Below are 12,169 nucleotides of genomic sequence, written 5' to 3' on the forward strand. Positions count from 1 at the left end.
GGTGGAGCAAGTGGTGAGACTCCAGTAGTTCTCTCCAGAAGGCAGAAGTGAAAACAGGGGATCAGCAGGGAGGTTGTCGTCAGAAATGATGGATTCAGATCTCCTCAGACATCTGGCTGAGTGGATAGTATGAAGCTAAGGGTGGTCAGACCCAATTATTTTAGAAACTGTATGGACAATTCTTTTGAGGAGTTTCCAAACCATATCATAATGCATCCAGTCAGGACACTTTCAATAGTGCAGCAGAAAAAGTTCACTAGTTCAAACTAGTTTACCCCAAAGCTCTTTTGCAAAAGTATTCTTTTATTAAACCAAAGATATTGTCTGGTGTGGTCAATATTGTCGTTCACACTTGTGGTCCAGATGGCTGGTTCATGGATCCATGGATAGTTTTTCAACTTTTTGTATTGGTTTAACTGATTTGATAATCAGCATTAACATTTCTACCTCTAAGCTCAACAAGTAGACATTATAGTTAACAGAATTCAAAGCCTCTCAGAGGAACTTGTCAGAAGGAAGACAAATCCCTCCAAGAGTTGTTTGTCAACTACTTACAAATAGCCTCTAAATTATTCTCATCCTTCAGTTTAAAAGAAGTTCCTCCAATCAACACCCAGTTCTTGCTTTATGTCAACACAGCTTTTAAACATGCAAGGTATACACTTAATTTCTGCTTTAGCAGAACAATTATTTGGACTCTGTTCATGTTCTGATTGAGTATAACAATTACACAAAGGCCATGGGATCTTTTTTTATTGAGTCATTTGGCAACACTAGAAAAGACGTAAAATGGTCTAAGTTTATGATTTCTGATTTGTTGATATTTGATGTACTGACTGCTGTTTACTTATTGCTTCAGTGATTGTATGCATTAAGAAGAATGAAAGAGTATTTGAAAGAGATAGAACCATCCCACTGTTGCAGTGCTTAAGAGTACTGAGGCAAAAAAATAAAAATAAAAAAAGAATTGTGCAAACAGAACAAAGGCTGTTATCTTTCATAAATGTTCAGTTTCCCTGTACTTTTATCAGTCAGCATTTGTAATCTTCCATTGACCAATAACTGTTTGTAGAGTGTGCATAACTTTGGAGTGATTTGCTGCTAATTTTAGATTTATAATATTAGTTTAGAGTCCCTTTTCATTACCTACTTTATATATGTTTCCTTTTGCCGTGTTATTGCATCACAGGAGACAGCTGGACTCATTCCTTTGCTTGGTTGTTCTGCAGTTATGCCATTCTTCTTGGCTCCCTTTTCTTCAATGTGAATACACTTAAGCATGGTGATTTGCATTCTTCATAAGCAAAGCTTCGGAATGTAAAAGTTCTTTGAATGAAAGGTCTTTGCTATCATGCTACCATGCAGTCAGATATGAACCTAGTTACCATGCAGTCAGATATGAACCTAGTTACCATGCAGTCAGATATGAACCTATCTGGTACATCTTATTGGTGTACTTAAAGTATTTTAGGCAGGTACTTTTAGACCAAACTTTGTATTTAGGTCAGCTGAACATGCATGTAAAACATTAAAAGAAATGCTCAGTAAATGCAATAAAAGACAATAAAACATTTTTATTTGTAAATAGACGTAACTCAGCTCAAAACAGTAGATATTTCAGGAAGAAAATATAATTAGCTAAAGTACCAGGCATTGCCTGGGTAAAAACAGGGGAAACAGTCTTTTGGAATTTCCACATGGCTAAACACAACCCATGAAGGGACAATAAGACAAACTCTTAGACAAAAGCTGTAATCTTAAACGACAATACCAATCTAACAGAGAAGAAAATGCTTTATGTACCCGTGTTCTGGTTCTAATTGTTTTTGCAAACCTTTGTAATCCTAATATAAAAATCCTAATGCTACTGCTGCAAGCAGGAAGCCATGTGACAGGAGGCAGGAAGTAGGAAGTGAGTGCAGCAGCAGTAAGCATGGTGTGTTTATTACCTCTGTGTTTGTACTCTCAAACAATCCTTCGCCATCCTGCTTAGTTAGCCCTTGTGAAGGCATTCCCTGTAAGTTCTCTTTTTTCTAGTTTTATAGTCTTTGTTTAAGTAACTTTGGTTAAGGAGTGTCAAAGTAAATGTTGTATTTCATTACATAAATTTACTGAGCCTTTGGCTGTTAAGCTCTTAGTTATAAATGCTGCTGTATTTACTCTATGTTACTTATACAAGTACTTATTAGTGTTTGTTTGTATTTGTATTTACAGTTTCACACCATTTTTGTAATTAAACATTCTCTACATCACTTCGTGGTTCCGGGAATTATTGCATGAAGGTGTTTAGCTTGCTGGATAATTGAACAGGAGATTCAGTGAGGCCAGTACAGTGAAAAGGGAGACCTACAAGCAAGATTGCTCAGTGGCTCTGACTCCATTGTCTTATAAGGCATATTAAGGCAGAAATAACAGCGCAGTAATTTGCTCAAGAATTGCTAGAGGAGTTACAGTTACTACATTATCCAGTTGTCTATGTAAAATGGAGCTTCAAGAATTGGAAGTTAGATCTGTTGCTTGTCGTTCGACTAAATCTTCTGCTGTTTCAAATGTCAGTGTAGCAGCAGCCAAAGCACGTGCTAAGGCAGAAGCTGCCCAAGCTAGAGCTGCCTTTTCAAAGAAGGAGATTGAACTTAGAATGGAAAAGGCCCGTCTAGAAGCCACGTTAGATGCTCTGGAGAAAGAGAGAGAGGCAGAGGCTGCGCTGGCTGAAGCAGCTGTGATGGAGGCTGCAGTTGCAAACTTAGAGGCTGCAGAAATTGAACTCGGATCCCAGTTACTGCCAGCACAGAGCCCACAGCAGCGTACTGAACAGTATGTAAATGAGCATAGCGGCAGGCATTCATTCAGGGAAGGATGTTTGAATAATGGCCCCATTCCGGACATGTGTGTCCTCAACCTGGTAGCAGATGAAAATATAGCCAGAGAAGAAGCAAGCTATCTGGCATCAGGTCATCCTGCAGATACTACTGTACACAATAAAGAGTCTCCTTTAAGGCAAAGGAGCCATCCTACCCTTTTAAGTAATCAGCCAAGCAGTGCTCGGAGCCTGCCTGTGCTAACACCTTGCCCCAGTCGTTATAACCACCACATGGATGAAACTGCTGGACACTCTCGTGACCATGCCTCATCAGATTTAGCAAGGTATCTGGTACGAAGCCAACTGATATCATCCGGACTAAATAAGTTTGATGACCGGCCCGAGAATTATTTGGCCTGGAAATTCACATTCCTTAATGCCATAGAGACATTGGGTCTTACAGCGGGAGAAGAGATAGATTTATTGATTAAATGGCTTGGGACAGAATCTGCAGAACATGCGTGTCGCATCAAGTCAGCGAATGTGCGGAACTTGTCTATTGGGCTGCAGCGCATTTGGGAGAGATTGGAGGAGATTTATGGGTCACCAGAAGCCATAGAAAGTGCTCTGCTTGCAAAACTGGACAATTTTCCTAAAATATTACCAAAAGAACACCAAAAGCTTAGGGAACTGAGTGATTTACTGTCTGAGGTTGAGGCTGCAAAACGAGATGGTTTTTTAGCAGGGCTTTCCTACTTGGACACTGCTAGAGGTGTTAACCCAATAGTAGAAAAGCTCCCATATGCGCTTCAGGAGAAGTGGATGATGCAGGGCTCCCGCTATAAGCAAGAACACAAGGTCACCTTTCCCCCATTTTCCTTCTTTTTGCAGTTCATACGCGGTGAAGCTAAGGCACGTAATGACCCCAGCTTTACTCTCCCCTCCTCCACTGTTAACCCAAACAAGAGAGAGAGATTCGTCGAGAGTCACAGTAATGCCCGTAAGCCAGTGTCTGTACACAAAACAGATATTACTCCCTGTTCCAATTCCCCAGCCAATGATGACCCAGATAGACAATGTCCAGTTCATCGCAAACCTCACCCCCTGAGAAAGTGCAGAGGCTTTAGAGAGATGCCCCTCGATGAACGGAAAAGAATATTAAAAACACATAACATCTGTTTCAAATGCTGCGCATCAACCAAACATGTTGCCAGATGTTGTGAAACAAGTGTCAAATGTTCTGAATGTGAGAGTGACAGGCATTCAGCTGCCCTCCATCCAGGCCCAGCTCCTTGGCTGTCCAAGTCCCCTTCTCCCCTCGCACAGCATGGCGGGGAGAAGAAAGAAGCAGCAGATGACGCTATTACGTCCAAATGCACTGAGGTGTGTGGTGAAGGCTTTAGTGGGAAATCCTGTGCAAAAATATGCCTTGTGAATGTTTATCCAGCCAGTGACCGCAGCAAAAGCAGGAGGATGTATGCCATGCTGGATGACCAAAGCAATAGGTCCCTAGCTCGGCCAGATTTTTTTGACATTTTCAACATAGATGGACCTTCAGCTGCATATACATTGAAAACCTGCTCTGGAATAGCTGAGACTACTGGCAGGCGAGCGGTTGGTTATATCATAGAGTCATTAGATGAAAAAGTAAGTCTTCCTTTGCCCACACTCCTAGAATGCGATATGATCCCTGACAACAGGGATGAAATTCCTACTCCAGAAGCTGCTCACAATCACCATCACCTCAAGGCAATCGCCCATGAAATACCACCTCGTGATACAGAAGCAGCAATTCTGCTGTTGCTGGGAAGGGACATGTTAAGGGTGCATAAAGTCCGTAAGCAGATCAATGGGCCCCATGATGCAGCATATGCCCAAAAATTGGACTTGGGCTGGGTAATAATTGGTGATGTGTGCCTGGGTGGTACACACAGGCCTTCAGAGGTCACTATCATGAAAACTTACATACTGGATAATGGCAGGCCAAGTCTCTTTCACCCATGCGAGAGCCATATGATGGTCAAAGAGAGGTTCATCCCTTCTGAGCAGCACCAACTCTTTTGCCACATTCCCAGTGAAAGCCATCTGACTGGAGCAAATGGGGAGAAACTTGGACAATCGGTTTTCTACCAAACAAAAAGTGATCACAAACTTGCACCTTCTATGGAAGATCTTTTGTTTCTCAAAACTATGTTGAATGAATTCTTCCAAGACTCCAGCAACAGCTGGGTGGCCCCACTTCCTTTTCGCAAAGCACGTAGGCAATTGCCTAATAATCGTGTATATGCTATGAATCGTTTTAGATCTCTAAGCCGCACCCTTGAGAAACATCCAGAGATGAAAGCTCATTTTCTAGAATTCATGAAAAGGATGTTGGATAGCTGTCATGCAGAGCTTGCGCCTCCGGTTCAAGAAGGTAAGGAGTACTGGTATTTGCCCTTCTTCGGAGTGTACCACACACAAAAGCCCACCCAAATACGTGTGGTTTTTGATTCTAGTGCTCAATTTGAAGGGGTTTCCCTTAACAATGTGCTGCTCTCTGGGCTAGACTTGAATAATAGCCTGTTGGGTATCCTTATAAGATTTAGGAAGAACCCCGTTGCACTTACGGCTGACATTCAGCAAATGTTTCATTGTTTTCTAGTGCGAGAAGATTGTAGGGATGTTTTGCGCTTTCTATGGTATGAGGACAGTGACCAGGACAAAAGGGTTGTTGACCATAGAATGAGGGTGCATGTTTTTGGTAATAGTCCCTCACCTGCTGTGGCCATTTATGGTCTGAGGTGAGTTGCAAAAGAAGGAGAAAAAGAGTATGGCAGTGATGTGTGCCGCTTTATTCAAAGAGACTTTTATATGGATGATGCTTTAAAGTCTGTCCCCACTGTGGAGGAAGCAATTGATCTCCTTAAGAGAACACAGGAAATGTTAGCAGCTTCAAATCTTAGGCTCCACAAAGTGGCCTCTAACAAAGCTGAGGTGATGGATGCGTTCTTAATGGAAGATCGAGCTAAGGGTCTACAAAATCTTGACTTGTTTGTGGATGACCTACCTGATCAGCGAAGTCTTGGGGTAAGATGGAATATTATGTCAGACATTTTTACATTTTATGCACCTGAAACTGAGAGACCATATACCCGCAGAGGAGTACTCTCCACGGTCAATAGTCTTTTTGACCCGCTGGGTTTCCTGGCACCAGTGACTATCCGGGGGCGCTTACTACTTAGAGAACTCTCGAGACACGGCAGTGATTGGGACACCAACCTTCCAGAAGGCATGCATGAACAATGGGTGCAATGGCAGAGTTCGCTGCAGTGCCTCAGAGGCATTCAAATACCCCGTATATATTCTGCTATTCCACCTTCTAATGCCCTGCACATTGAGCTGTGCATTTTTTCAGATGCCTCTGTTAATGCCATTGCTGCTGTGGCTTATCTCAAATTTCTAAGCCATGACAAGCAAATAGATGTGGGCTTTGTCCTCGGCAAGGCAAGACTTGCCCCCCGACCTGAACTTACAGTGCCCAGGCTGGAGCTATGTGCTGCGGTGCTAGCTGTGGAGATTGCGGAAGTCGTCAGTGAGGAAATAGATCTCCAGCTAAACTCCACTAGTTTTTATACAGATAGTAAAGTGGTTTTGGGTTATATTCACAATCAATCCAGACGCTTTAGTGTCTATGTAAATAATCGGGTGCAACCTGAACAGTGGCATTATGTGCCAACAGATCAAAATCCTGCTGATCATGGTTCACGCTCCATTTCAGCCTCCATGCTTTCCAGTTCAACATGGATTACTGGACCTCGCTTCCTTCGCCTTCCACTAAAGAAAATTCCAGAAGAACAAAATAAATTTGACCTCATCAACCCAGAAAGTGATGTAGATATCCGACCTGAAGTGATCTCTTTGTCCACTTATGCCTCTGAGAGTCACTTAAGCTCAAAACGGTGGGAACGTTTCTCTAGATGGTCATCTCTAGTCAAGGCTGTGGCTCATCTCTGCCACATTGCTGACTGCTTTGGGAATCGAAAACAAGCAGAAGGCTGTCTTGGCTGGCATATTTGTAAGAAAGGCATCTCAGATGGATCATTAGTAAAGGCTGAAAGCTTAATCATCAGAAGTGTGCAGCATGAGGTATATTCAAAAGAACTCAGATGCATTAGGGCAAAATCGGACCTTCCCTCACAAAGCTCCCTCATCAAGCTGAATCCTATCATTGACAGCAGCAGCCTCCTCCGAGTTGGTGGGCGCCTCAATCAGTCCGGACTTAAATCAAAAGAAACTAACCCTTTCATCATCCCTGGCAGCCACCATGTTGCAACTCTTCTTGTGAGGCATCACCACCAAAAGGTACAACACCAGGGAAGGCACTTCACCGAGGGTGCTGTCAGAGCAAGTGGCCTATGGCTGGTTGGTGCCAAACGGTGCATAGGTAAAATACTTAATCAGTGTGTGACTTGCAGGAAGCTCAGAGGGAAAGTACATGAACAGCGAATGTGTGATCTGCCAGCTGAAAGGCTCCAAATGGATCCTCCATTCTCATACGTGGGTGTAGATTTGTTTGGTCCATGGGAAGTATCTACAAGGCGCACAAGAGGAGGTCATGCAAACAGTAAAAGATGGGCAGTACTCTTCACTTGTCTGTGTACTCGAGCAGTCCACATAGAAGTTGTTGAAGAAATGAGCTCTTCCAGCTTCATTAATGCATTAAGGCGTTTCTTTGCACTGCGTGGTCCAGCGAAACAATTAATCTCTGACTGTGGTACAAATTTTGTGGGTGCCTGCAGAGAATTAGGAATGGAAGCTCCAAAGCAAGGGAAGGTGCAGGAGTACCTACAAGATCAAGGATGTGCTTGGGTTTTCAACCCACCTCATTCATCGCATATGGGGGGAGTGTGGGAACGCATGATTGGAGTGGTACGACGCATATTAGACTCCATGCTGTTGCAGTCTGGTCGTGTACGACTTACTCATGAAGTGTTAACAACGCTAATGGCAGAGGTCATCACCATAATTAATGCACGTCCCCTGGTACCTGTTTCGTCTGATCCTGAACATCCTAATGTCCTAACACCTTCCATGCTGCTCACCCAAAAAATAGGCACGCCTTTTCTGTCTCAAAGTAACTTTGGTACAGGTGAGATGTTGAGACACCAATGGAAGCGTGTCCAATACCTCGCTGAGGAATTCTGGAGCAGATGGAGAACGGAATATCTCAGCACTCTGCAGACACGACAGAAATGGCAAAATAAAAGGCCTGACATCAAAGAAGGTGATGTTGTCCTTCTGAAGGAAAAGCAAGTCAGGAGGAATGAGTGGCCTATGGGAATAATAATGAAGGCTGTTCCTAGCAAAGATGGATTAATAAGGAAGGTCGAGATAAAGATAGTTCAGCAAGGAGCAACAAAAATCCTTTACAGGCCTATTTCAGAACTGGTTTTTCTTTTATCACCAGATTAAAGTATTTGGCTCAGTTTTTGGTGGTATCTTAAAGATACCAGACGGGGAGTGTTCTGGTTCTAATTGTTTCTGCAAACCTTTGTAATCCTAATATAAAAATCCTAATGCTACTGCTGCAAGCAGGAAGCCATGTGACAGGAGGCAGGAAGTAGGAAGTGAGTGCAGCAGCAGTAAGCATGGTGTGTTTATTACCTCTGTGTTTGTACTCTCAAACAATCCTTCGCCATCCTGCTTAGTTAGCCCTTGTGAAGGCATTCCCTGTAAGTTCTCTTTTTTCTAGTTTTATAGTCTTTGTTTAAGTAACTTTGGTTAAGGAGTGTCAAAGTAAATGTTGTATTTCATTACATAAATTTACTGAGCCTTTGGCTGTTAAGCTCTTAGTTATAAATGCTGCTGTATTTACTCTATGTTACTTATACAAGTACTTATTAGTGTTTGTTTGTATTTGTATTTACAGTTTCACACCATTTTTGTAATTAAACATTCTCTACATCACTTCGTGGTTCCGGGAATTATTGCATGAAGGTGTTTAGCTTGCTGGATAATTGAACAGGAGATTCAGTGAGGCCAGTACAACCCGTATACAAACATTATCAAATGTTTCTATAACAGTCAAAATTTAAAGGAACTGTCATCATCTCCACTACTCCCTGTTTTATTCTACATACAGTATTTCATATCCCACATTTCTCCTACCGTTTATATAAAACTACTCTTAGCCAGTTTCCACCAATGAAACTTAGTTTTTGTTAAATCACAAAAGTAATTTCTGGTTTCTACCCCACTTAATCACCTAACATTCTTGTAATCAGTCTTGATACTCTTCTTCTGTCTGCCTTTAGTGCTGTTCTTTTAATATGGAGATTGAAACTGTTTGAAATTGTGCCATATAGCTTAAAGGATTGGTTTGGTATTTGTCAAGACGAAGTCATTTCTTCACAATCTCTTGCATATATTAATTCACCACATGAAATTGCATTCTAAAGAGGAGCATTTTTTATAATTTGTAAAAAAAAAAAAAACTCCTTGTTGCACTTTATTTTAGAGGTTAAGGGTCCCATTGAAAATAATAGACTAAAAACTTACCCAGTATGTCCTCTTAGAAACAGCAGAGTTTTGTGTTTAAAAAAACAGGACTTCCATGTTTCTGAGGCATGCATGTGACAACAAAAATAAACTGGAAGTAATAGATTTTATCACAAACTAGCTGAAATTCCTGGCGTTGCCCGGGAGGAACATAAAGTGTTTTTTTTTATTATTGTATGAGGAAAATGTAATTAAAAAAACACAACTTTAAAAATAAAAATAAATGAACAAACAATGAAGACTCAGTAATGTGCTTGTCTTGCGGTCTTGTATGCATGTTATCATCCAGTAGACGCTCGGAACCAGCCAATTCTATTTAATTTCAAAAGCAACAGGGGCACGGTGGTGCTCAAACATAATGAATGCTAGCAGTCACCTCCAGTTCGCCCTCTGGTGCGCATTCCGAGTGTCAACTGGATGATAACAGACATACAACGCCGCAAGATCACCCCCCACCCAACCCAGAAGGTGGAGAGTTAAGGTTGATTTCACCCTAAAATATTTTTATTTGACCAATGAGAAACGTGTACCAAGTTTCATAAAAATCGCTAAAGCCGTTCGGAAGTGATGCTGGAACATACATACATACACACACATACATTGACTTTTATATATATAAATTCTTGGTACTTTTTCCTGAAGTAAGGATATGTTCCTTGCTCGCAGTGGGCATTGTGGGTTTCACTGCACTTTAAACACATAATAATAAATCTTAACTAAACTGATTACACTCTATTACATCTTTTTATAAAAGCCTTAGATTTTTGAAGGAGCCAAAGTACCTCTATATTGTAAGCACTTAAGCTCACAGGTTCAATCAATGCTCAGCATTACACACTTTCTGTGGCATGTCATGCACATGCATGTTATAAAATACTGAGAAAATATAGAGAAAATGAAAACAGCAGAGTGTGCAATAGAGCCAAACATAAATGAAACAGATTGAAGCACCACACGCCAAATTTTATAGTATATGCTGAGTCGCCTTTGCTGAGGATATGGCAATAAAAAAGCAGCTGAGGACAGTGTTTTTGAAACACTAACTGATGCCAATCAATCGATAAATATAAATATAAATGTATGGGGAAAATGTGCAAACTCCATGCAGACTCAAATGCTGTGAGGCAGGAATGACAGCTCTGCGCTACCACTCTGCCTATGCTAAAACATTTGTACTAAACTTATTAAAATTCATCCTGATTAAACATACATGTTGGTCTATTGTCTTTTGTCACATTATAGCACAATATGTATGTGCTCAACCTTGCTCTTGCTAGATAATCAAGCATGTGTGTGCATTGCGATACTGTCAATAGTAAGCAATATTTAATAAAATAATTATTTTTTTTGAGAGAGAATTAAGCTTCCATCTAGTGAAAGACTGAGAGTGATTGTAAGTGTGAATTTTTGCAGTGATTACTGTCTTGTCTTCTACAGAACAAATGACTGTAATGACATCTCTGGCGCTGAAGGGTGTAGTAGAGGAAAATAAGCAGTGGCTAACTTCCTTTTAAAATGTCTGAATTTCACAAAAAATGCTTTTCTTTTTGCCTTTTTACTTCCTAAAATGACATGGACAAGCTGCTTTGGAATATGTGTGCTATCTCAAGACAAGGATCAATCCTTAATAACAGTAATAAATTGAAAAACCAAAGTATTCAGAATGTTTTAATGCATTTTGTTTCATGTTGTTACCTCAGTACTATTTATTTCCATTATAGAACACAAGAAAGGGCTATGTTTTTAAATTTATGCTTTGCTTCATTTTAGAACACTATTTCAGGTGGCAAATTAAAATATATTATAATTGTGGAGAAATAACACCAGCTTAAAAAATACTGAACTTAATCTTGTTCTCTTGACTCATATTGTGCATAGTGTGAATGATATGTATTAGCTAGTTTAAATATTGCTTTATATCACCTAGCTTGTCCATTAGGACTCCAAATTCTTTTTCACAAGGCATTCTTCCTATCTTCAGAAGTCCTCTTTGTTTTAATATGTACATTTCTTTTACTTCCATTATTTAAGCCTTAGGCTGGCATCAATTCCATGGCTGGTTTCTACTTTATGCTCAAGCTGAACTGGGTGAGTTCAATAACTGATTAATAGAAGGATGCACTTTTAAGGATATTTTCATTTAAATGAAACTGATTTTGACACATATTTAGCAATCTGACTGCTACACAGATCCACATGCAAATTTCCTCAGACTCAGGTGCCTGACAGCCCATCTATTTTATTCCCACTGGCAAAAATAGCTAACATGTTTATTACAATTTCATATTAACCTTTAAAGTAAATTTTAAAAAGGGCAGTGTTCCCATGGGCCCCAACTTATAATTCATCATAGTGCCACCCACTGTCTTCTGCGTTTTCAGTATGCTGCACATTCAATCCTTGTTACTTTAGTTTGATGCCTTAGTCTGTGATGATGTGTTCCTTTTCTGAAAAAGTTGAGTTGCTGAAGATACACTACATTGCTATTACATCAAGATCTGTGGTTTATTCAACTGTTTCCCCCTGGAGTAAAGTTAAAGTCTTGTGGTCAACCAACAAACCCACCAACAGTAGTACACACATTCTTTCCCTGTCCTCTTGGGTTTTTCTACTCTGGTTTTTGTCTCACATGTTAAAACATTCTGCATAGATCAATTGAAGACTCCAAACTTGCTATATTAGTCAAACAATCAAGACTGAATGAAAGATTTCCAACTAAAAACCTCCTTGTAATTTTGTAGGCTACTGAGTGGTCTAATCGTGTCATTCAAAAGTAGGCCACCAGGTTCAGTCCAGGCTCTGTTTCTGCCTGGTTTAAGGACAGATAGA

The 12,169-nt window shown here is 40.6% G+C and overlaps 1 protein-coding gene across 1 annotated transcript; it reads left to right on the top strand.

Annotated features, from left to right (window-relative positions):
- Positions 1-5,653: 5,653 nt before the first annotated feature.
- On the top strand, positions 5,654-8,311 carry LOC114650672 (uncharacterized). Its single transcript, XM_028800861.2, has one exon. The coding sequence runs from the start codon at positions 5,654-5,656 to the stop codon at positions 8,252-8,254; it is 2,601 nt and encodes an 866-aa protein (XP_028656694.1). The 3' UTR covers positions 8,255-8,311.
- The last annotated feature ends 3,858 nt before the right edge of the window (positions 8,312-12,169 follow it).

The sequence above is a fragment of the Erpetoichthys calabaricus genome, chromosome 1, assembly GCF_900747795.2.
Source record: "Erpetoichthys calabaricus chromosome 1, fErpCal1.3, whole genome shotgun sequence".
Taxonomy (NCBI): Eukaryota; Metazoa; Chordata; class Cladistia; order Polypteriformes; family Polypteridae; genus Erpetoichthys; species Erpetoichthys calabaricus.